The sequence below is a fragment of the Marmota marmota genome, unplaced genomic scaffold, assembly GCF_001458135.2.
Source record: "Marmota marmota marmota unplaced genomic scaffold, marMar, whole genome shotgun sequence".
Classification (NCBI taxonomy): Eukaryota; Metazoa; Chordata; class Mammalia; order Rodentia; family Sciuridae; genus Marmota; species Marmota marmota.
Genome location: NW_026000205.1, coordinates 8,226,921 through 8,248,264, shown reverse-complemented (window position 1 = coordinate 8,248,264; position 21,344 = coordinate 8,226,921). Strand labels below are relative to the sequence as shown.

Here is a 21,344-nt window from a genome sequence, read left to right as displayed (position 1 = left end):
CACACACACACACACACACACACACACACACACACACACACAGGTAACGGGGTCGAACGCTATTTGAGGGTCGTGCGCATGCGTGAGTGGCGGTGTGCGCGTGCGTAGAGTGAACAATCTCCCGAGCGCCCCCAGCGATCCTGGATGCTATTACGGCAGTAGCTTCCTGCTGTATTTTAAATTACAAGTTCAACACTCATGTGAATATTGAGGAATAAGATCCTTTTCCAGGTCCCATCTTAATTGAACTCTGCAGATTTTAATTCTGCAAATTTGAAGCAATCCTTCTGTTGCTTTCGGGAACCTCCTCTTGAGAATTGGTCTCCTGCCTCATAGGCACCTCCTTTTTGTCTACTCTGAAAAACGAACCTCTAGGTTCATTGTTAGGCTGGTGCTGTTTATGTAGACAGACTTCAGGTGACCCCCAATGACTTTGCCTCCTAAAATTCATACCTTTTTTGTGTATGTATTCATATGTTTCTGCTGCGTCAAGGTCTCTACCAACACCATGAGCATCCCACCAGGTGACCAGGAGCACCAGTGTAATAACCTTGGTTCCTGCCACACGTTCCCCTTCGTATTTCCCTGGCTATGACCTAATAACAATCAAAGGTACCCATGAAATCCCTTGCTCATTTTCTTGTGTGGTCCACCCTGGATCCCAGTAAAGGCTCTTGCCCACAGGTCATCCGGTTCTCTGCTTCCCTCCTGCTTGGTGGATCAGGCTCCCTCTGCACTTCTTTCATGAGACCTCCTTGTCACCACGCAGTGACCCTTGTCTTTCTAGGACCTGTGAGTGTAATAAACTGTTTTCCTGAGCCTCTCCCATGCTACTTCATTTGACAGCACCTACCTGCTCATCATCTCAAAAAACACAGAAGAGTATATGTGAGATCAATTATGGCAAAAGTGATGGGATGCCACTTGTGATTCTTAGCCTATGTAATTAGAGACTTCCTTGATGACCTTTAAAAAGTAGGAGGTTGCTGGTATGGTGGTGCATGCCTGAAATCCCAGTGATTTGGGAGGCTGAGGCAGGAGGATTGAAAGTTTGTGGCCAGCTTCAGCAACTTAGTGAGGACCCTAAGTAACTTAGTGAGATGCTGTCTCAAAATAAAATGGGATTCAGTGGTAAAGCACCCCTGAGTTCAACCATGGTACCCCCAAAGTAATAAAATAATAATGATGATACCAGGACTAGGGTTGGAGCTCAGTGGTTGAGCATTTGCCTGGCATGCATGAGGCACTGGATTCGATCCTCAGCACCAAATAAAAAATAAATAAATAAAGATATTGATTGTGTCCATCTACAACTAAAAAAAATATTTAAAAAAAATGATGCCATGTCCAGTAAAGGTATAGCTGGGATAAGAGCTCCAGTTGGAATCACCATCTGATCAAGTTTATGATTATGCAGTCATTCTTCCAGATCCATTCTTTCTTCTACACAGGTTGAGTTAAATGGGGATGTGTCAGGTACCACACCTATGCTTCTTTGAAGTCTTTGATGGTGGCATCAGTCCCCAAAATTCTTACAGGGATGTAGTTTTTCTTTCGCTCATTATATTGGAGGGGAGTGAAAGTTCTAGGGGTTTCCAATTGGCCCTTCCCACCCTAATGTGTGCATCAGCAGCCAATGTAGAGAATCTTCCATTTGCCAAGTGTTTATATTCCAATTATATATTCAGACACTGAGAAAATGCCTATATTTGATCAGCTGGTCCTATTGTGATTTGAACCTTTGCTAAGACTCCATCTATCACCTGACTGTCATAAGTCTCCACTTTGAGTGGTTCCTCCATATTAGCATCAATTCAGAGCCAGTATCTAGAATTATCAAAAGGTCTAGGTATTTCCTTTTCCCCAAATGCACTGTCACTCTAGTAAATGATCATGGGTCCCAGTGGTAAAGATTTAGATGAAGTTTTATGGGGTATACCTTGGCAACAGTGCAAGGTCTTTCCTCAAGGGGACCTGATCTCCTACTCAATCAAGATTTCTGGGCCTGTGAATTGGCTTAGGTTTGGAAGTAGAGTAAGAGTCTTTCCATTACAGAGGACACCCAGCTGGTGTTCACTACAGTACTGACTGCTTGCTTGCTGTTGGAGAGAAATCCCCTAATCTTTTGAGGCCACAGAACTGATCTGTGTTGTTAGGGTACAGTAGGAGAAATCGAGTCACAGTTTGTTTTTTCCAACACTCTTCCCATGAACATCATACTAATATTACCACTGTTCTCACTGTTTAACCAGTCACTAGGTACCAGGCATAATACACCATACTTTGTTTTTGTTTTTTGGCACTGGGGATTAAAACCACAGACACTTAAACATTGAGCTAGATCTCCAGCTTTTTTTTTTTTTTTTTGTGTGTGTGTGTGTGTGTGTGTTGGGATTGAACTCAGGGGCACTCGACCACTGAGCCACATCCCCATCCCTACTTTGTATTTGATTTAGAGACAGCATTTCACTGAGGTGCTTAAGGCCTCACTAAATTGCTGAGGCTGCCTTTGAACTCGCAATCCTCCTGCCTCAGCCATTTCAAGCGCTGGGATTACAGGTGTGCGCAACCGGCCTGGTATATCAGAGCTTCTCAACTAAGAGTTCGTGAGCCCCAAGGAGTCAATGGATAGAATTCAAGGCAGCCATGAACCAGGGTGGAAAAATATTACATGTTTATTTTCACTCAATTCTGAAATTTAGCAATTCCATCATCTCTTCCCTAGATTTTTATAGTAGCCTCCTACACTGCTGTCTGCAATCTAATTTTTTTTTGGGGGGGGTACCTGAGATTGAACCCAGAGGTGCTTAACCACTGAGCCACATCCTCAGCTCTTTTTAGTATTTTATTTAGAGACAGGGGCTCACTGAGTTGCTCAGGGCCCTGCTAAGTTGCTGAGGTTGGCTTTGAACTTGAGATCCTAATGCCTCAGCCTCTGGAGCCGCTGGGATTACAGGCATGCACCAACATGCTCAGCTGCAATCTAATTTTTTTTTAATATTTATCTTTTAGTTGTAGTTGAACACAACACCTTTATTTATTTATTTACTTACTTATTTACTTATATGTGGCACTGAGGATTGAACCCAGGGCCTCACATGTGCTAGGCGAGTGCTCTACCTCTGAGCATAATGATTATTTTAAAGGTCAGATAGCTCCCTCTTAACTCATTTCACTCAGAATAAAAGCCAAATTTCTAACAAAGGTCTATAAGGCATGTATCAACCTTAAAGAAAAGTGGGACAGTCATTCCAGTGAATTATCAACCCTGAGAGGGATGATGGGAAACCCCAAATTTGTAGTTTGCTGAGCAAAAATGTGGGTAGCTTGAGCATCCCATTTGAGACTTGCATCTGATAACAGGGCAGTATTGTGGGATTGGGGGCGGGGCTTCATTAACTGCAGACAGTGTGAGAATTGACTTGTAAGACACCCAGTGGTGTTGGAGAATTAATGTACAAAAATACATTTAGTGGCAGAAGTGCTATCAGGAGAAAAACTTGGTTTTTAAATAGAGAATAATATCATTTTAAAATAGTAAATGCCTCCTTTCTGTTTCCCAAGAGCTATCCATGTTAAAGTAACAATGAAAGCAAGCCTGGGCCAGAAAGTCCAGATACATACTATCTTAAAGGACATTGGTGTTCTCTCCTGCAGGCTTCTGTAGAAAGTTACTTTCTTGGAAGTACATGGGGACAACTGGTCCTTGGGATGCTGCTTATAAAAGCAAACAAGCTAATGCTGATAATGTCACTGCTTCTGCAGCTTAACAAACAAAACTCTTGAGTGGGCAGGATGTGGAACTGAGGGCACCAACCTAGGTGTGTCCATCAATGGATGAATGGATAAAGAAATGTGTTGAGGTGTTGGAACTTCTCAGAGGTGGGGCATAGTGGGAGGCCCTTTGATCAACTAGGGGTGTGCCCTCATTATGAATACTTCATTAAAAGTAGATTGCAGGGCTGGGGTTGTGGCTCAGAGGTGTGCCCTCAGAAGAGACTGCAGAACCCTAACTACTCTTTTGCTTCGTGTCTGGTCATGGGACAGCTTCCTCACACTGCCATCCTCCATGATGTAATGCAGCCAGAGGGCACTCATCAGAGCTGAGTCATGACAGCACCATGCCCTTGAACCTCCCAAACTGTGAGTTAAATAAACCTTTTCTTTATAAAATTATCCTGCCTCAGCTAGGTGTGGTGGCTTTTACCCATAATCCCAGCAACTTGGGAGGCTGAGGCAGGAAGATTCCTCAGCAGCTTGGTAAGGCCCTGTATCCAAAAAAAAAAAAAAAAAGAGGAGGCTGGGGATGTAGCTTAGTGGTAAAGTGCACTTGAGGGTTCAATTCCCAGTACCCAGAAATAAACAAACAAATAAACAAACATTATCCTGCCTCAGGCATTTCATTATAGTAATGAAAACAGACTAATACAGGATACTCAACCTGTATTACAGTTTCCTATAAAGGACACCACTCAGAATAGTTAAATGGAAGAGATGCACAGGGTTAAGGTGTGGGGGTGAGGGATGCACAGGGCTTCCATGCCCACTTTGGGAACTCCCCTCCAGCATGATTAACTCATTTGCAATTGGTGATTAACTGAATCTCTAGCCCCTCTTCCCTGGGAGATTGGGGGCTGGGCTGAAAGTTCAAAGCTTTAATGAAGGCTTGGTCTTTCTGGCATCCAGCCAGGAACCAGTGACAAAAACCACACAGGTTTCTCATTATATCACAAAGGGTCTTTTAACTTGAGGAGGAAATGAATTCTCACCTGGTGTTTGCTCCTTTTGGTCCCAGGTGACTTGTCCCTTGCAGGAGAAATGTAGGAATTTTTGTCCTCCTTTCCTTGCAGAATAGGAAAGGGCAGATCTTGGAAACAGGAGGAAATAGGAACCATTTAGTCATTTTCATTAGCAGGCAGAGAACTGTTCTTCCTTTCTTTTTTCCTAAGATTTCAAGCATTTTCTTTTCTTTCTGGGAATTTCCTTTCCTGGGTCTTCCTTTCAATCCCTAAATACAATAGATCCTTTCCCACAATCCTATTCACATTCAACCCAGGGAAAGTTGTTTGGTGCCCACTCATTTGAAGCCCTTCCCTTGCTCAGACTTCTGTGGGAGTTTCTTGATCAGCTCAGCTGGGAACTGAGTAATGAGGTGATTTGTTTATTTTTTCATAGGGAAACTGAATTCACTTTATATTAGACAATATGTACTTACCTATTCTAAGGATGTGTGTTGGTCCAGGAACTCTAGCTTCATGTGTGTCCCTGACCCAGATCCCAAAACTTGATAAACTTTCATTGTGTCTAAGAATGTTGAAGTTTTGAACTTAAGATGTACAGAGTACCAAGTAATATGCTTAGGGTCACACAGATAATGTCACAGCCAGAATCTGAGCCCAATCAATTGGACACCAGAAGTGAGGCTCTTAATACTTTCCCTCTGACCTCCAATTCTGCTCTCTTATCCTCTGGAGAGGCCAACCCTACAGCTAGGACACTGCCCTTTTGTCAGAAAAGGTCACGATGTGGAGATGTGGAGTCAGTGAGCCTTGGAAAAATGCTCAGAGCTGTGGAAATCTGTTATCACAATTCTTACTGTTTGGGCAACAAGTCCAACTTCTGTCAAGGGCAGAAACCTGTAACTTCCGTCTCAGGCCAAATTCTAGAAAAACCCTCAGAAAAAAAAATAGCCTTCCACTTTTTTTCCCCCGCTCTGGAACCCAATAAGTAGAAACTCCAGGTTGGTTTTTGGACTCCAGGGAGACTGTTTAGATCTTGATGTACCCATCATTTCAGAGAAGAAAGTGGTATGCTAAAACCAAACTTTATGAAGACTATTTTAGAGTTTCATGTGTACTTATAAATTGTATACCATTTTTCTAAGTTCCAAAACTCCCATGTTGCCAGTAAATATAAAGAAAGACATGCAATCAGGAAAAATGCTATCTTCTAATTCCCATGTTTTTGTTTTTTTTTTTCCCCAAAGTACTTAGAAACCTACTGCTGGTACCATAGGGGTGGCAGAGAAAACTGGGAAAGAACTATTACCCTTCAGCACTCTAAGCCCCAGCCCAGAGAGCTTCAAAGGCAAATTTTCTTCCAAATCATAGAAAAATAGTTTCAAAGGATTTTTAAGTGTTTCAGAACTTAGAAAGGAAGAAAACTTTCAAGTTATTTATATAATGTAATGATCGCATCAATACCTAAAAGGGATAAATACAGCACAAGAAAACATTACATCTATCTCACTTATGGACATGAATTGCAAATATTCTTTAAAAAAGACAAAAGTGATCCAATAGCACATGAAAAGAATAAAAAAGGTTAATTAGTAAATCTGAAGAATGTAAAGATCATGCTTTATCACCAACTATTTCATAATGGTGGTGAACTTGAAAATAACTCTAGGATCACCTTCCTAGTTTCTGAAAAGGCCTTTCACAAAATTCAATATCATTCTTGATAAAAACACAAATAAGAATAGATGGATATATAAGGAATTTTCACAAAATCACAATAAAGATGCTTCACCGTCATCCACCATTACTTTATATTAGAAGGTATGAACCAGGAATTAATGAAGAAGTCAGAGGTGTTAAAAATTGTAAGAAACAAAACTAGAACTATTTGCATATGACTGATTCTGCAACTTAAAGAGAATTATTTTAAAAACTATTATAAGGGTCTGGGGTTGTAGCTCAGTGGTAGAGCACTTGTCTAGCACATGTGAGGCCCTGGTTTGATCCTCAGCACCACATAAAAAAAATGAATAAATAAATAAAGGTATTATATCCATCTACAACTAAAATTTAAAAAAAAAATTTTTTTAAGAGAGAGAGAGAGAGAATTTTTTAATATTTATTTTTTAGTTCTCGGCAGACACAACATCTTTGTTTGTATGTGGTGCTGAGGATCGAACCTGGGCCGCACGCATGCCATGCAAGCGCGCTACCGCTTGAGCCACATCCCCAGCCCTAAAAAAAAAATTTTTAAAAACTATTATAAATGTAAAAGAATTTAGTACACTAACAGGCTATCAAATAAATGTGCAAAAATCAATTATTTTCATCAAGATGCTGTGGTACATGCCTGTAATCCCAGTAAATCAAGAGGCTGAGACAGGAGGATTTAGGTTCGAGGCCAGCCTCAGCAACTTAGTGAGGCCCTAAACAACTTAGGGAGACACTGTCTCAAAATAAAAATAAAAAGGGTTTGGGGATATGACTCAGTGGTAAAGCACCCTGGGTTAAATCCCCAGTACAAAAAAAAAAAAAAAAGCAATTATTTTCAAAGACATAGGCAAGCTTAAAATATAATGAAAATGTTGTCACTATAGAAAAACATAAAAGAGAAAATGTCTAGGAATAAATGACTAGACCTGTGAAAGATCACCTTTAGGGTCATTAATTTAAGGATAAACATTAATAGTCTGCTAAAGGATACAAAGGAATGCTTTTTAAAAAACGAATCATTGGATTCAAAGTTTCAGTATCTTAAAAAGACAGCAGTTACCTCTGGGTTAATTGAGTGTAACATGACTAATAGGTGTTTTTGTTGTTGTTGTTGTTGTTTTAAATCAGGGAAGCTAATTTTGAGATTAATGTAGTAATACATATAATATACAAAACCAGCCAGAAACACTATGAAAAGGAAGTATACTAAGGGGTTTCGGTATTAAGATTTAGAACTAGTTAGAAAATCTAAAATGCAGTTTGATACATGAAAAGGCATCTTAAAACAAAATTAGAGGGGAAATAACATATTATTTAGTATCTGATTAACCAGGTGGCCATTTAAAAAAAAAAATCCTTCCCCAGAATAGATTACAAATTGATTCAAACAAGAACAATGAAATCGTGTGTGCGCGCACAAATACACACACACACCAAGAGAACATTGGGATTCAAAATCCTGTAAGTTTTTAAGGTTAAACAGGAAATGAACAAGAAAATCTCCACACTCAAAAGGTTTTCAGAAAAGCCAAAGACAAATGACAACTGGAAGAAAAAGTTCATAATGCACATCACAAACTATTACCATGCCTCATGTCACCAATACATATACTAGAATCAAAAAAGGAATGACAAAATTATTCAGGAAAGAAACAGACAAAGGATACAATAAAGAGTTCACAGAAAAGGGAATATATATGATTCTTAAATTTAACTTCACTTATAATAAAAGGCAAAATAGAGCTGATACACCATTTTTTCAACTATCGGATTGGTAAGATCCACACATTGGATGGTCTACTGTAGGCTAAGCATTAAGGGGATATTCTGTGGGAGAACAGTGATACATGTGTGGAAGGCAACTTAGCAATAGCTATCAAATTTCAAATGGAATATCTTTGACCCAGAACTTTCACTTCTGGAAATGCATCCTATAGATAGTATACTTTACAAAGTATCTAAGAAGTTACTGGTTATAAGATAGACATCGACCATTAGCTTTAGGAAAACCTAAGGCAGACATGCTCTACCACACTATCAAAGGTAAAAGTACCCTGATTTGAGATGTTAAAACACGAAAAGTGCATTTAGAATCAAAGCAATACTGTATTTGCATACATGCCACATGATATGCATTCAAGATAACTACTACAGTAACTTTTTTTTTTTTTTTTTGCCAGAAGAAAATGATGGGAAACAATCTAAATGTCCATCAGTACATTTCTGGTTAATTACACATAACCACAGACTGGAAAGAAATGTGGTCCTAGGAAAGAGGAGATATAGTGGTTTGGAAGGATCTTCAAGATTCGCATAAACCAGTAAATACAATATGCCAACTTTCGTGAAGAAACCAAAAATTTGTTTGCTTGTGTATACACAATGAAACTAGGGCATAAAGAAGGGAGACAAGGATGGAAAGCTTTTTCTATTTTATATTCTTGGGGCTTATGACTAATGACACTGAAAAACTTTAAATGAGGATGAACAACTGAAAGAAAAAAATCCAGAAATTTGGTATTTTTGAAAACACACTTTATCACTTAATATATACAATATTTACTTTGCTTGCCATCTGAAATACCTCAGGAAAAACACAAACGCAGTCTTACACTAAAAACTTCTGTTGAATCGAACATGAAAGGAGCACATATTCTGACAATGTCAAGTTCTTTCCATAGCATTCCAGTCCTAAGAACAACTGTAATTCTTTATTCTTCTCATGGCTATCTGATAATTTCTTTCTTCATCATGGGCTCTAGTACTGGCAATTTCCCTTCAAGTCTCAACTTCATAAAACCACCTTTTATTTTTGAATGAAGCCATGTTGACAGACATATTTCATAACACAGGGAAAAGAATCTGGATCAATCACAAACTCAAAGAACATCACAGAAGTATTACGATGCTGTGGACATTTCTTCTATTTCTTTTCTGATGCTTTTTATCACGATCAGCTTCCTTTTCTTCCCAACTGTGTGCACTGCCTTGTTCTCCGTACGTTTTGACTTTTTAAAATCAAGTTGCAGGATTGGGTTGACTGTCTTGAACGCAGAGGTTCTCTGGGAGGTCGCTGCATCACTTAACTATTCTCTATTGATAAACTTATCACAACCAAGTTCTTCTATCAGAGGATTGATCACTTCGGATGCAGTCAGGGCTATGGTAAATGTTAAAATATCGAAATCCACCCGCTGAGGATTGCGCTGATACTCGGCGTCAAACGCGGCTTCCCGGGCTCGGCAGGCTTCCACGAACCGCCGGCGGCGCTCCTCCAGCTCCTGTATTCTGCCCGGAGCGATCGGATAATTTTCCAGGTAGTGGCGGAGGAACTGCTGGTAATTAATTCCTAAAACGCTAAGCGGGTGGCGGAGGCGGAGATAGGGCAACGCGGCCAGGCCCCCGGCGTTGCTGGCCCTGGACCTGGGCCTGGGCTCCGGACTCTCCTCCTCCAGCGGCTCCCCCAACAATCGGGCGANATGCCACCCACCTCTGTTATACACTAAGATATTCTGGTTTGGTGTCTTTGTTAGGATTGTTTATTCTTTTCCATTTATTCATCTATTTTCACTCATATCAATTCAATTAATTATTAAAACTTTATAATCTCCCTTCTTTAAAAAAAAAATCTTTATTTTTTATGTGGTGCTGAGGATCGAACCCAGTGCCTCACGTATGCTAAGCGAGCACTCTGCCACTGAGTCACAACCCCCATAATCCCTTCTTGTAACTTAAAAAAAATTATTTAGCTTCACTTGGACATTATTTTTTTTTTCAAAATTTGTGCAGTATTATGCATATGCAGAAAAATGAATGAAATATAAATGTACAAGCTGAATGATCTATTACAAAGTAAAAATTTCCAGGTCAAAAAAATTGAATATTTCCAGTATCTAGGAATCCTTCCTTCCTTCCTTCCTTTCTTTTTTTTTATTAATATTTACTTTTTGGTTGTAGATGAACACAATACCTTTATTTATTTTTATGTGGTGCTGAGGTTCAAACCCAGGGCCTCAGATGTGCTAGGGGAGCGCTCTACCCCCGGAGCCACAACCCCAGCCCCCTTCCTTCCTTTCTTATTCCTATCCTCTCCTTCTACCTGGAGGTAACTACTATCCTGATATTTATGGTAATCATTTCCTTGTTTTCTGTTTTGTTCTACCACCTAAGGGTGCTTTCCTAATACTGCAGTTTTGGTTTTGCCTGTGTTTTGAACTTTATGTACTCTTGTGTCTGGTTTCTTTTGAGTAACATCATTTTTAAATGAAATTCACCCATGGTTTTCATTGTATTATAAATACTTTATTTCCTTGATAGTTACATATTTATTACCATTCTTTTTATGGGTCCCATCATATTACAACGTGCATCTTAAATAGTGACTCTCCAAGTCACAAACCATGGCATGTGTCTGTAATCTCAGTACTGTGAAGGTGAGGCAGCAGGATCCTTGAGCCCAGGAGTTGGAGGCAAAGCCTGGGCAACATAGGGAGACCCCCCTCAATCGAAAATATAAACAAAACCCTAAAACCCAAATACCAACAAAATGGCTAATTACTTTCTCTTATTTCAAATGTAATGTGAAAAATGTCACATAAGGAAATTCCACCTTTGATTTTGCTGGTGGTAGTTCTGTATCAGCAAATACCTTTTGTGAGTCACCTGCTTTCTTCCCTGTTGGGAATGAGCTATTTTGGCATTAAGATTTCACCCTCAGATCACAGCCTATGCCCTTCTTTTCCTGTTCCAAGCAGCAAATATATAAAGTAACATCCAGCCTCCCTGCTGCTTTAAGTGTCTCTCACTAGCACCTCTGCAGTTACTATGTGTATGGCTCCTTTAGGGCAGCTCCAGGATAGCTTGGTGACTTATGATGTATTGTTCCCACTCTTTGGCTGCCTGGAGAATCACAAATATTTGACAAAGGAATTCCCAGACTTCAGTGATAACATACATCATTTGAGAAGGAACTAGCAGTTGTAGAAATTTGCTATAGTCCTATGAAAGCAGATACAATCCTGCCATCTGAGACTAAAATTCACCTTATAGCATAAGCTAAGTTTCTATTCTTCCAGGAATAGAAACGGCTCTAAATAAAATTGTATTTTATTTAGAGAATTGCATTTTATTAAACAGAAGCAATATAGAAGCTGTTGTAGGGGCTGGGAGGTTCATGGTCCTGGGTTTGATTTTCCCCAGTTCCACAGGGGAGAAATGTTCTAGAAAAATGAAGTAAACAGAAATGAAACAGCTAGCTAGAGGGAGGCAGAAAATCTTGATGATAATGTGGTGAGCACTCGTTTTTATAAAACAAAAATTGGAGATAAATTTCAAGTGAGTTATTGCTCTCAAGACTGTTCCTGCAGTGGCTGCTGTCTCTTGGTGACTCATGGAAGGTGATTCAGGTTTATCTGAAGACAAATTCAATCAATCATGTTGCAGACTAAACATTAAAGGGTGGCATCAGGGGATTCACATGCTTAAAATCTTGAGAAAGAGGCTGGATGTTAATTTAAACCCCTGGTCATACAGTTAATATTCTGAAATAGTGTCAAGAGTTTAAACAGAAGGGGACAGATCTGCCGCTAAAATAGAGCAAAACCTGTGATGGAAGCGAGGCAGAAATTTGTCCTCTCCACCAACAGCTGCAGTTGGGAAGCGGGTTTACCTAGCTGCCACCTATGTGATCTTGCAGGATGTTGGGGTGAGGTCTCTGTATAGCCAAGTCTGGAAGTGAAATGTTTTATTAATTGATCAACCACAATTATTTGGCAAATGAGGAGGCTTAGTAGCCCTGGTTACTAAGCTTCCTGATTCTGAATCTCTTCCCTATGAACATCATTACCAATCATTACTATTGTTCCATTTTTTGAGCACTTAACTAGGGACCAGGCACTATTCTACACACTTTGTAGCCCGTAGTATGAACTGAACTGTGTCCCATATAAGGCACAGTTATAAGTTATATAACTATATAATATAGTTATAATTGTAATAAATTATCTTTAAGGAGATAATTAAAATTGAATGAGATCATAAGCATAGGACCCTAATCCAATAGGACTAGTATCCTTTTTTTAATTTTTAGTTGTAGATGGACACAATGTCTTAATTATTATTAATATTTTTATTTTTATGTGGTGCTGAGGATCGAACCCAGGGCCTCGCACGTGCTAGGCGAGTGATCTACCACTGAGCCACAACCCTAGCCTAGGTCTAGCATCCTTATTAAAAGAGGAAGTGACTAGGTATTGCGATGCACACCTGTAATCCCAGCTACACGAGAAGCTGAGGCAGAAGCATCACAAGTTACAGGTCAGCCTTGGCAACTTAGTGAGAGCCTATCTCAAAATAAAAGAAAAAGGAGTGGGAGTGTGGTTTATGAAACACTTGCCTCACATGTGTGAGGCTCTGGGTTCAATTCCTAGTACTAGGTGTGGGGGGGAAGACTTAGGAATGTTGTAGACCCAGGTACTCTGTTAGAGTCTGTAAACAAGTCAAGATGGCGCCTGGCATTTTGCCAGAGGGAGGTTTGTGAAGTAACGCCAGCGAGCCATTAAGTGTGGAGATTCCTTATTGGTTGACTGCTGTATCTAGTTTATGTTAATTAAGATAAGCTGTGTGGAATGTATATATCCCCCTCCTGTCCTACAATAAACGGCTCCCACTCCTGCTGTATCAATGTACACAAGTTGTTCGTCACACATCACCCCCCCAACCCCCCCCCCCCCCGTTATTTTGCTGCAGCCGGACTGCGGCAGTACTCTGGAGATTGAATAAGGAGATTGTTTGATCCTAGCAGTTAGAAATCAGCCTGGGTAACATGGTAAGACCCTGTTTTAGAGAGAGAAACAGAGAGACAGAGGGAATGGACCACAAGGATGCATGCACAGAGAGGAAACTCCACGTGAAGATACAATGTGACCTTCTACAATACAAGAAGGCCTCACCAGAAGACAAACCAGTAGCATCTCTATCTTGAACTTGCAGTTTCCTGAACCATGGCACCATACATTTCTGTTACTTAAGCCTCCTGGTCTCTAGGGTTCTACTAAGACAGTTCTGGCAGCCGGAGGCAGCTAACCTCTTTATTTTCTAATAGGTTCTTCATACCCCACATCTCTTTGGCTCCAAGTTCAGGGAAGATAGTCCAAAGATAGTCCAAAGACTATCTCGGGCTCAAGGTCAAGCTGTTGACACTCCTATCCCTATTCTACCTCCTTATTCAAAGACTTATGGGACTTCACCTCAGAGAGGGGATACAAAGTGATGATGGGGTCACCTGGAGAGCTGTGGTAGAAACTCACCAGGGTGTGGAGAAAGGGAACTCTGCACCTGCCCCCTAATCCGCCCTGAAAATCTTTCTTCTCCCCCACGCTGATCTCTTACCGAGACAGTACTATCCTTCCTGCTTCGGTTTAGCTCATTCTTTCCACTGTGAAGATTCTGGGGAGTTGATGTGTGGCTCGTTTGCATAACAGCCAAGTGACTTAATAGTTCTGTGACTCAGTTTATCTGTAAAATCAACATAGTAGTGCTTATAGCACAGATTTGTGTGAGGAATAAGTTAATTTCTGTCACATGCCTTTAACAGTGGCTGGAACATATTAAGCTTCCTGTAAAGGGCAGGAATTTTTATCATTATTATCTTGCCCATCAATGGGGTGCCAAATCCCCACCTTCAGTTCCCCCTCAGGCTGTGTAGGTGTGGCTGATGTTGGTGCTGGGCAAAAGTCTGGCCACTTTTCTCATTAAGGCTGGAATGTTCACACAGAGAAGACAGGGTAAGGGACAGCTGATTTGGAGCAGGCTGAGAGAGTGGATAGGCACAGTCATCTCAGCCCTTCTCCTCTGACTGGAATAGAGGGAAAAAACGCAAGTCAAAGGTAAGACAACCTGAGAGGCTGGGGCATATGGAGGAGGCTGGAAAGGACACTCAACTACTGAACCACATCCCCAGCCCTATTTTGTATTTTATTTAGAGACAGGGTCTCACTGAGTTGCTTAGCACCTTGCTTTTGCTGAGGCTTTTTGCTGAGGCTGGCTTTGAACTCGGGATCCTCCCTGAGCTGCTGGGACGACAGGCGCCACCACACGGAGAGCTGTGGCTTGGCCCCTGAAGAGAGGATCACAGCTGCAGCTCATCTCTTCAGCATTGTCTGGGCACGATCCCCTTCCCCTTGTGTCTTGGAGTTCTTGGAAGAAGACCTTCAAGGTGGTGGGGGAGCCTGGCGTGATGGCACTCGCCTGTAATCCCAGCGACTCGGGAGGCTGAGGTAGGAGAATTGGAGACTGAGGCAGGAGCATTGCAAGTTCGAGACCAGCCTCAGCAACTTATTGAGGCCCTATCTCAAAATAATAAATGAATGAATGAATAATTAAAGAAAAGGCTGGGGATGTGATTCGGGGTGTAAGCGGCCCCTGGGTTCAGTCCTCATGTCCGAAGGGATGGGGGGAGATCTGATAATAATTCTTCACATCATTCTCTTGACACCTGTGCCGGAAATGTTCTCTTCTCCCTTAATTAAAATTATTTCATTTTTCCCAAAATAATAACGATCTCATTGTAGGAGTGGCAAGCGACTCTATCTCGAATGAACCCAAAAGAGGAAAGGCAAGGTTTCTGGAAATAGCTGCCCCTTCTTTGGACGTAAAAGACATAACGTAATTACTCCTTGTTTTTCAACCGAACGCAGCCGAGTTCTGCAAGCAGACTGCCAGCCACTGACGCAGAGATGAATGTGCAATGATCCAGACGGACGCAGAGGGAGGGCTACTTCCCTGGCTCCTCAGACTTGTGTACAACACCCACGTGGGGTCGTCCGCCTGGGTTGCACCGCAGCTCAGACATCTGGGACTGCAGGGTCGGCTTCCCAGCTTCCAAAAAAAAAAAAAAAAAAAAAAACGAATAACGTAACTGCCCGTTGGTGCGCATGCGTGTCGCCGGCAGCGCGCGTGCAGTGCGTGTGCACGTGCAAACGGGAGCGCATTGGTCTTTAATGCCCCACGCTTGGGTGGAGGTCCTGGCGGTGAGGAAAATTGGGGCAGGGCGGTGGGAGGCTGAGGCAGGAGGATGGTGAATTCAAAGCCAGCTGCAGCAACTTTGTGAGGCAGATAGCAACTCAGGGAGACCCTGTCTCTAAATACAATATAAAAAAGAGCTGGGGTGTGGCTCAGTGGTTAAGCACCACTGGGTTCAATCCCTAGTAGCGCCCCCCCCCCCAACCACCACAAAATAAAATTATGGGAAGTTTATTCAGGGATGGGAGGTGGGAGAGGTGGCCCCTGGTGACTAACCAAGCGACAAGAATCACGTCTTATTTTAAAATGTCGAGTAATTCAATGTATCTCAGTCCCTGCCTTGTTTTCTTTTATACATTTTAAAAGTTCTGGGGTTATAGAAAGTTTCTTCCTCTTTATTTTTTTAAAGTTTGTCTTTTTAAGTTTATTTCAGTTGTCAATAGACTTTATTGATTTAAATGTGGTGCTGAGAATCGAACCCAGGGCCTCACACATGCTAGGCAAGTGCTCTACCACTGAGCCACCATCCCAGTCCCTCCATTATTGTTCAATGTGCAGAAAGCTATTCTAACCTGGCGTGCACCTTTCCTTTTCCAAGACTACTCGTAATATTACTGACCCTAAGTATGCATTTGGAATGGTCTATAGTTAGGTTCACTTGCAAAAGCAAGAGTTCCCCGTCTTTTTGGGGGGAGGTTGTAAACATTTGCTAACTCCCTCCACTTCTCCCACGCATTAGGATTTAACCCAAGACCTCGCACGTGCTAGTGAAATGCTTTTTTATCACTGAGCTACATCCCGATCGTGCTGTGGTTAACTAAGCTATTTTACAATTATTATTTGTCAATTTAAGATAAATTCAAAGAGTAAAGTATACTTAGGACTCGATTATAAAAGATAACAAATGCTTATTGAGAATCTGCTGCTTACAAGTAACTCTAGAACTCGAGGGTGGTGCACAGCCTACAAAAGTTTTGGTGTATATCACAGCCAAGGCTGTACCCCTTTTCTCTTCACTGGTATCACTTTTTTTTTTTTTTTTTTTGGTCTTGTGGAACTGGGGGTTGGAACCAGGGTTCCTCTACCACTGAGCTACCTCCCTAGCCCTTTAAATTTTTTTTTTAAATTTGAGACAGGATCTTGCTAAATTGTCAAAGCTGACCTTGAACTTGTAATCTTCCTGCCTCAGCCTCCTGAGTAGCTGGGACCACTGGCATCACTTGGGGTTTTTGGCTTAGCTATCTTCCCATTTTCCTTTAGGAGCTCTTTTGAATATTATTCTTTTCCAAAAACCAGGCCCCATATTGAGAAAACAACTTTTGGAAAATGCTGACCATCTGGTCCACCTAGACTGTCTGGTGTTCTCCAGATGGCACTTTAATGGATCTGTTTCACCATAATTGCATAATTCAAGGCATAACACACAGGATTATGGAGAGGATGCTAGGCATGATTAGGCAATAGGGTATGGTGCTCCAGTTCTCCCCACATTGTAGGAAGAACTAACAGAGAAGCTCATTGTCACTTTTGGACTTTTGTGGTTTTATATATATACACTTTGATTTAAGTTAGGTTTCTTCCCCTCTATTATTGTGATATGTAATTGTATTAGTTTTTCAGTGCTGCAATGAAATACCCGAGGCAGTTAGCTTATAAAGAGAAAAGCTTTGTTTAGCTCATGGTTCTGGCCCATTGCTTGGGCCCTCTGGGGACGGTGGTACATTATGGTGGAAGTACCTGGGAGAGAGAACTCTTGTGTCATGAGTCAGGATGCAAACAGAGAAACAATGAGACTGGAGTTCCACAATCCCCTTAATGAACATGTCCCCAATGACCTAAGGATCTCCCCTATAAGGTCCCATCTTCTAAAGGCCCCCAGCATCTCCCAATAGCTCCACCCTGGGGACCAAGCATTTAATACATAGACCTCTGGGGAACACTTATACAAATTGTAGCAATAATACAAACAGATAATGTCTAATGCAAGCACACATAGTTCAAGAAATAGTTACTGAGATCAACTTGGTTCTGTTTATATACTTTGTATCCTTTAGATAATTTAGGGATGGATATTTTTCAGGTTTATTTTTTGTGTGTGCTATGAATAATAATTGACATATATTTGGTGGAAATGTTTATAAAAAGCATGAGCTCTAGGAACACATCAAGATTGCATAACAAGTGATGCTCCATCTGTATTTAGAAGAGTAGAAAATAAAATCTATAGGAAATGGGCTGGGGTTGTGGCTCAGTGGTAGAGCACTTGCCTAGTGTGTGTGTGAGGCACTGGGTTCAATTCTCAGCACTGCATATAAATAGATGAATAAAATAAAGGTCCATCAACATATCAAAAGATATTTAAATAAAAAACCTATAGGAAAAAAATACAAAGGAAAAAATACAAAGGGTCTTCATGTGTCACTAAGTTGAAGACTGGGTAGTATTCAAGTTGTAGCCAAGAAGGAAAACCGTTGAACAGCGTTGCGTATTTCTCTCAGTGTGAGTCTTTCCAGAAGCAGATCCTGAGACCTGAGGACAAGTTCAAGTAGTTTATTTGGGAGAGCAAGATGGCATCAAAAGCGGGTGGGAGAGCTTCGGGAAGGGAATGCAGTCAGGAAAGGGGTGCTGTCGTCAGCCGCTGCAACACAGTGAAGTTCAACCCACGTGAAAACATTGGAAAACTGCCTACAACAGACTTCAGAATCATCTCAGTCGAGGGAGTGTCTTTGGTCAAGGCCGTTCCTGGAGGGTGTGAATTCTTTGGCATTTTCAGACTGCCATTTACACAAGAGCCAAAGATAAGGAACAGCTGAAGATAGTGGCAGTTGGGAGAGATCTACATATCTTTATATCATGCCAGTGAGTGTGTGAAATGAGATTCCAATTCATCTTTCTTTTTTAAAATTTTTTTAGTACCAGGCATTGAACTCAGGAGCACTTAACCACTGAGCCAGATCCCCAGCCCTTTCTTGTATTTTATTTTTAGACAAGCCTCGCTGAGTTGCTTAGGGTCTTGCTACATTGCTGAGGCTGGCTTTGAACTTGTGATCCTCTTGCCTTAGCCTCCGGAACCACAGAGATTACAGGTGTGCATGCACCACTGTGCCCGGCTCATTCATCTTTTTTTTTTTTTTTCCTAACATTTTTATTTATTTATTTATTTTTTTAAGTTTTCAGCGAACACAACATCTTTGTATGTGGTGCTGAGAATCGAACCCGGGCCGCACGCATGCCAGGCAAGCGCGCTACCGATTGAGCTACATCCCCAGCCCCCTCATTCATCTTAATATACAGCTTATGAGCCAGTTGTGTGCATGTATGTCTATTTTGTCATTGTAGCTCCATGAATATAAAACAAAAGAGCAACTTTTATAATACTTGTCCCTCTGGGAGAAAAATCTGGAAGGAAAAATATTTTAATAATTTCTAAATGATCCATGTGTGGAATGCTGATGAAAAATGAGTATTTCTTTAGTCTTAAACTTTGTTGAATAAGAATTTGTGGTAGGAAAATCTGCAGCAATTCAGAAATTTTAGTTTAGAATATCTAAAGTGAATTCTACTCATCATAGAAATTTTGAGCTATGATTCATAAAAATCCCTCTTATTCTGTTTTTCTTTTTTTTTTTTTTTTTTTTGGTCTTGTGGAACTGGGGGTTGGAACCAGGGTTCCTCTNTTTTTTTTTTTTTTTTTTTTTTTTTGTTTTTTTTTTTTTTTTTTTTTTTTGTAGTACTGGGGATCAAACCCAGGGCACTCTACCACTGAGTTACATCCTCAGTCCTTTTTATTTTAATCTTGAGACAGGGACTCACTAGGTTTCCCGGGTTGGCCTTGAATTTGGGATCCTCCTTCCTCAGCCTCCTGAGTAGCTGGGATTACAGGTGCACATCACCAAGGGCTCCTCTTACTCTTTACGTCTTGCCTGCTCCTCACTCAGAAGCGAAGCCCAGGCCCATGACTAATCAGTAATGTGGACAGGACAGCAGAGGAAAACCAGGTTTGGGGGACCTTACCATGAAGGACAGTATTGTCTAACTTATTCCTTCAGGGGTTTAGCCCAGACTGGAGAGAGCTGAAGACATTTGAATGTTTTCATAGCAGGGCCTCCCTGTGGGTTTATGTAGATCATTAAGACAGAGTAGCCACTAGCCAAAGGGCAAGTGGTTATGAATTCTAAGTCATGCTCAGGTCAGCAAGTCACGACTCCAGGATAGTTTCTATCCATTAGAGCAAGCATTGCCTGATTTGCCCAAAATGGATTACAGACTAACACTGGGGTCCTATGGCTCATAATCAAACTACAGGAATGACCAAGAAAGAGACAGGGAAGACATAAGGAAGGAAGGAGATGTGTCTAAACAGAAGCCAAGAATTTAGACAGGAGGAAATTTTATCCCGTACTGGAATGAAACAATGAAGAAAGGTCTGGAGCATGTCATCATCTGGGCACAGGTGGCTGTGAGTACTTGGAAGTCAGGCTGGAAGAGGGCTAAGGTGTGGGAGGCCAACCTTACGGATGACTGAGTTACACTCCCCAGCTGGGTGCTGAGGCGCTCAGTCACAGAAATGGGTGTGTCTTGCTACAGCCCCTTGGGTGAAGCTATGCTCACCTGTTCCTTTGTAATATAACCCCTTGCCCTGTTTAGGATAGAATCTTCCATGGAAGTGCCTTGTGTGTGTCCCCTCCTGTTACTGTGCCCTTGGGTGTGGCCTACCCAGGTGTCAGTCAACCTGCTGACAGTGGACATCATGAAGATAGACTCAGCCCCTGAAACCTGACCCCTTGCCTCATTTGAATACCTTCTCCTCAATAAAAGGGGTCAGCGCGTGCTCTCTTTCTGCAGACCTAAAGGTATTTGTGTCTCTTGTGTGGTTATTTCGTGCAGCCCAGTTAGCCCAGTTTAACTAGAGTGACCCCTGAGCCTTTTAGTCGCAAGAACAGAAACCCGGCACTAAGGAAGGAGGCCTAGTGAAGCTGGAGTTATATCGTGAGAGTGGATGACAACAATCAAAATTGACGGCTGCCATAGTCCTAATGTACGAAGACGCTATTTCACAGGATGTTGCGTTCCTCACGACTAAAATACTCAGGGTCACTCCAAGGGAACTGTGCTGCACGAAATAACCACACAAGAGTCAGAGATACCTTTTTCTTTGGGGTCCTGTGATGGCTCCTCTGACCTTAAGGGTCCGCAGAAAGAGAGAGAGAGAGAGAGAGAGAGAGAGAGAGAGAGAGAGAGAGAGCACGCGCTGACTCCTTTTATTGAGGAGAAGCTATTCAAATGAGGCAAGGGGTCAGGTGTCAGGGGGCTGAGTCTAGCTTCATGATGTCTGCTGTCACATGTTGGCTGACATCTAGGAAGGCCACACCCAAAGGCAGAGCAAGAGAAAGGGACACACAAAGGGTGTTTCCATGGAACATTCTATCCCAAACAGGGCAAAGGGTAATATCACAAAGGAACAGGTGAGCATAGCTCAACCCACAGGGCGACACACCTATGTTGGAAGACACATCCTCAAACTTTTGGGATGGGGGCAATGAGATGCAGTGACGGTCAAAGCCTCTCTGCTCCCGGATGGAGAATGCGAATCATTCAGAGTGGCCTCCCACATCAGGACCTCATTAGATACACCTTGATCCTTTTTTTTTTTTTTAAGGTGATATCACATTTCTCCTAAGTGGTTCTCAGACTTGCAAAGGAACAGATCACCAGAGTCCTTCCAGACAGAGGGGCTGTCACTCTCTCATCTTGGCAGGAACTCAGAAAAGTTAAGAAACTCAGAAAAGTTAAGAAATATCCCCAAAGGGAATGATAGATGCATGTCTGGCTGTTTTCACAAATGACATGGATCAGTGACTTCTATACATC

General features: G+C 41.6%; 1 protein-coding gene across 1 annotated transcript; it reads right to left on the bottom strand.

The window, feature by feature from the left end:
- Positions 1-8,867: 8,867 nt before the first annotated feature.
- Eid2 (EP300 interacting inhibitor of differentiation 2) lies at positions 8,868-19,430 on the bottom strand. Its single transcript, XM_015497040.2, has 2 exons — positions 19,408-19,430; positions 8,868-9,944 (listed from the first exon to the last, which is right to left on the bottom strand). The coding sequence occupies exons 1-2, from the start codon at positions 19,428-19,430 to the stop codon at positions 9,539-9,541; spliced, it is 429 nt and encodes a 142-aa protein (XP_015352526.2). The 3' UTR covers positions 8,868-9,538.
- Positions 19,431-21,344: the final 1,914 nt, after the last annotated feature.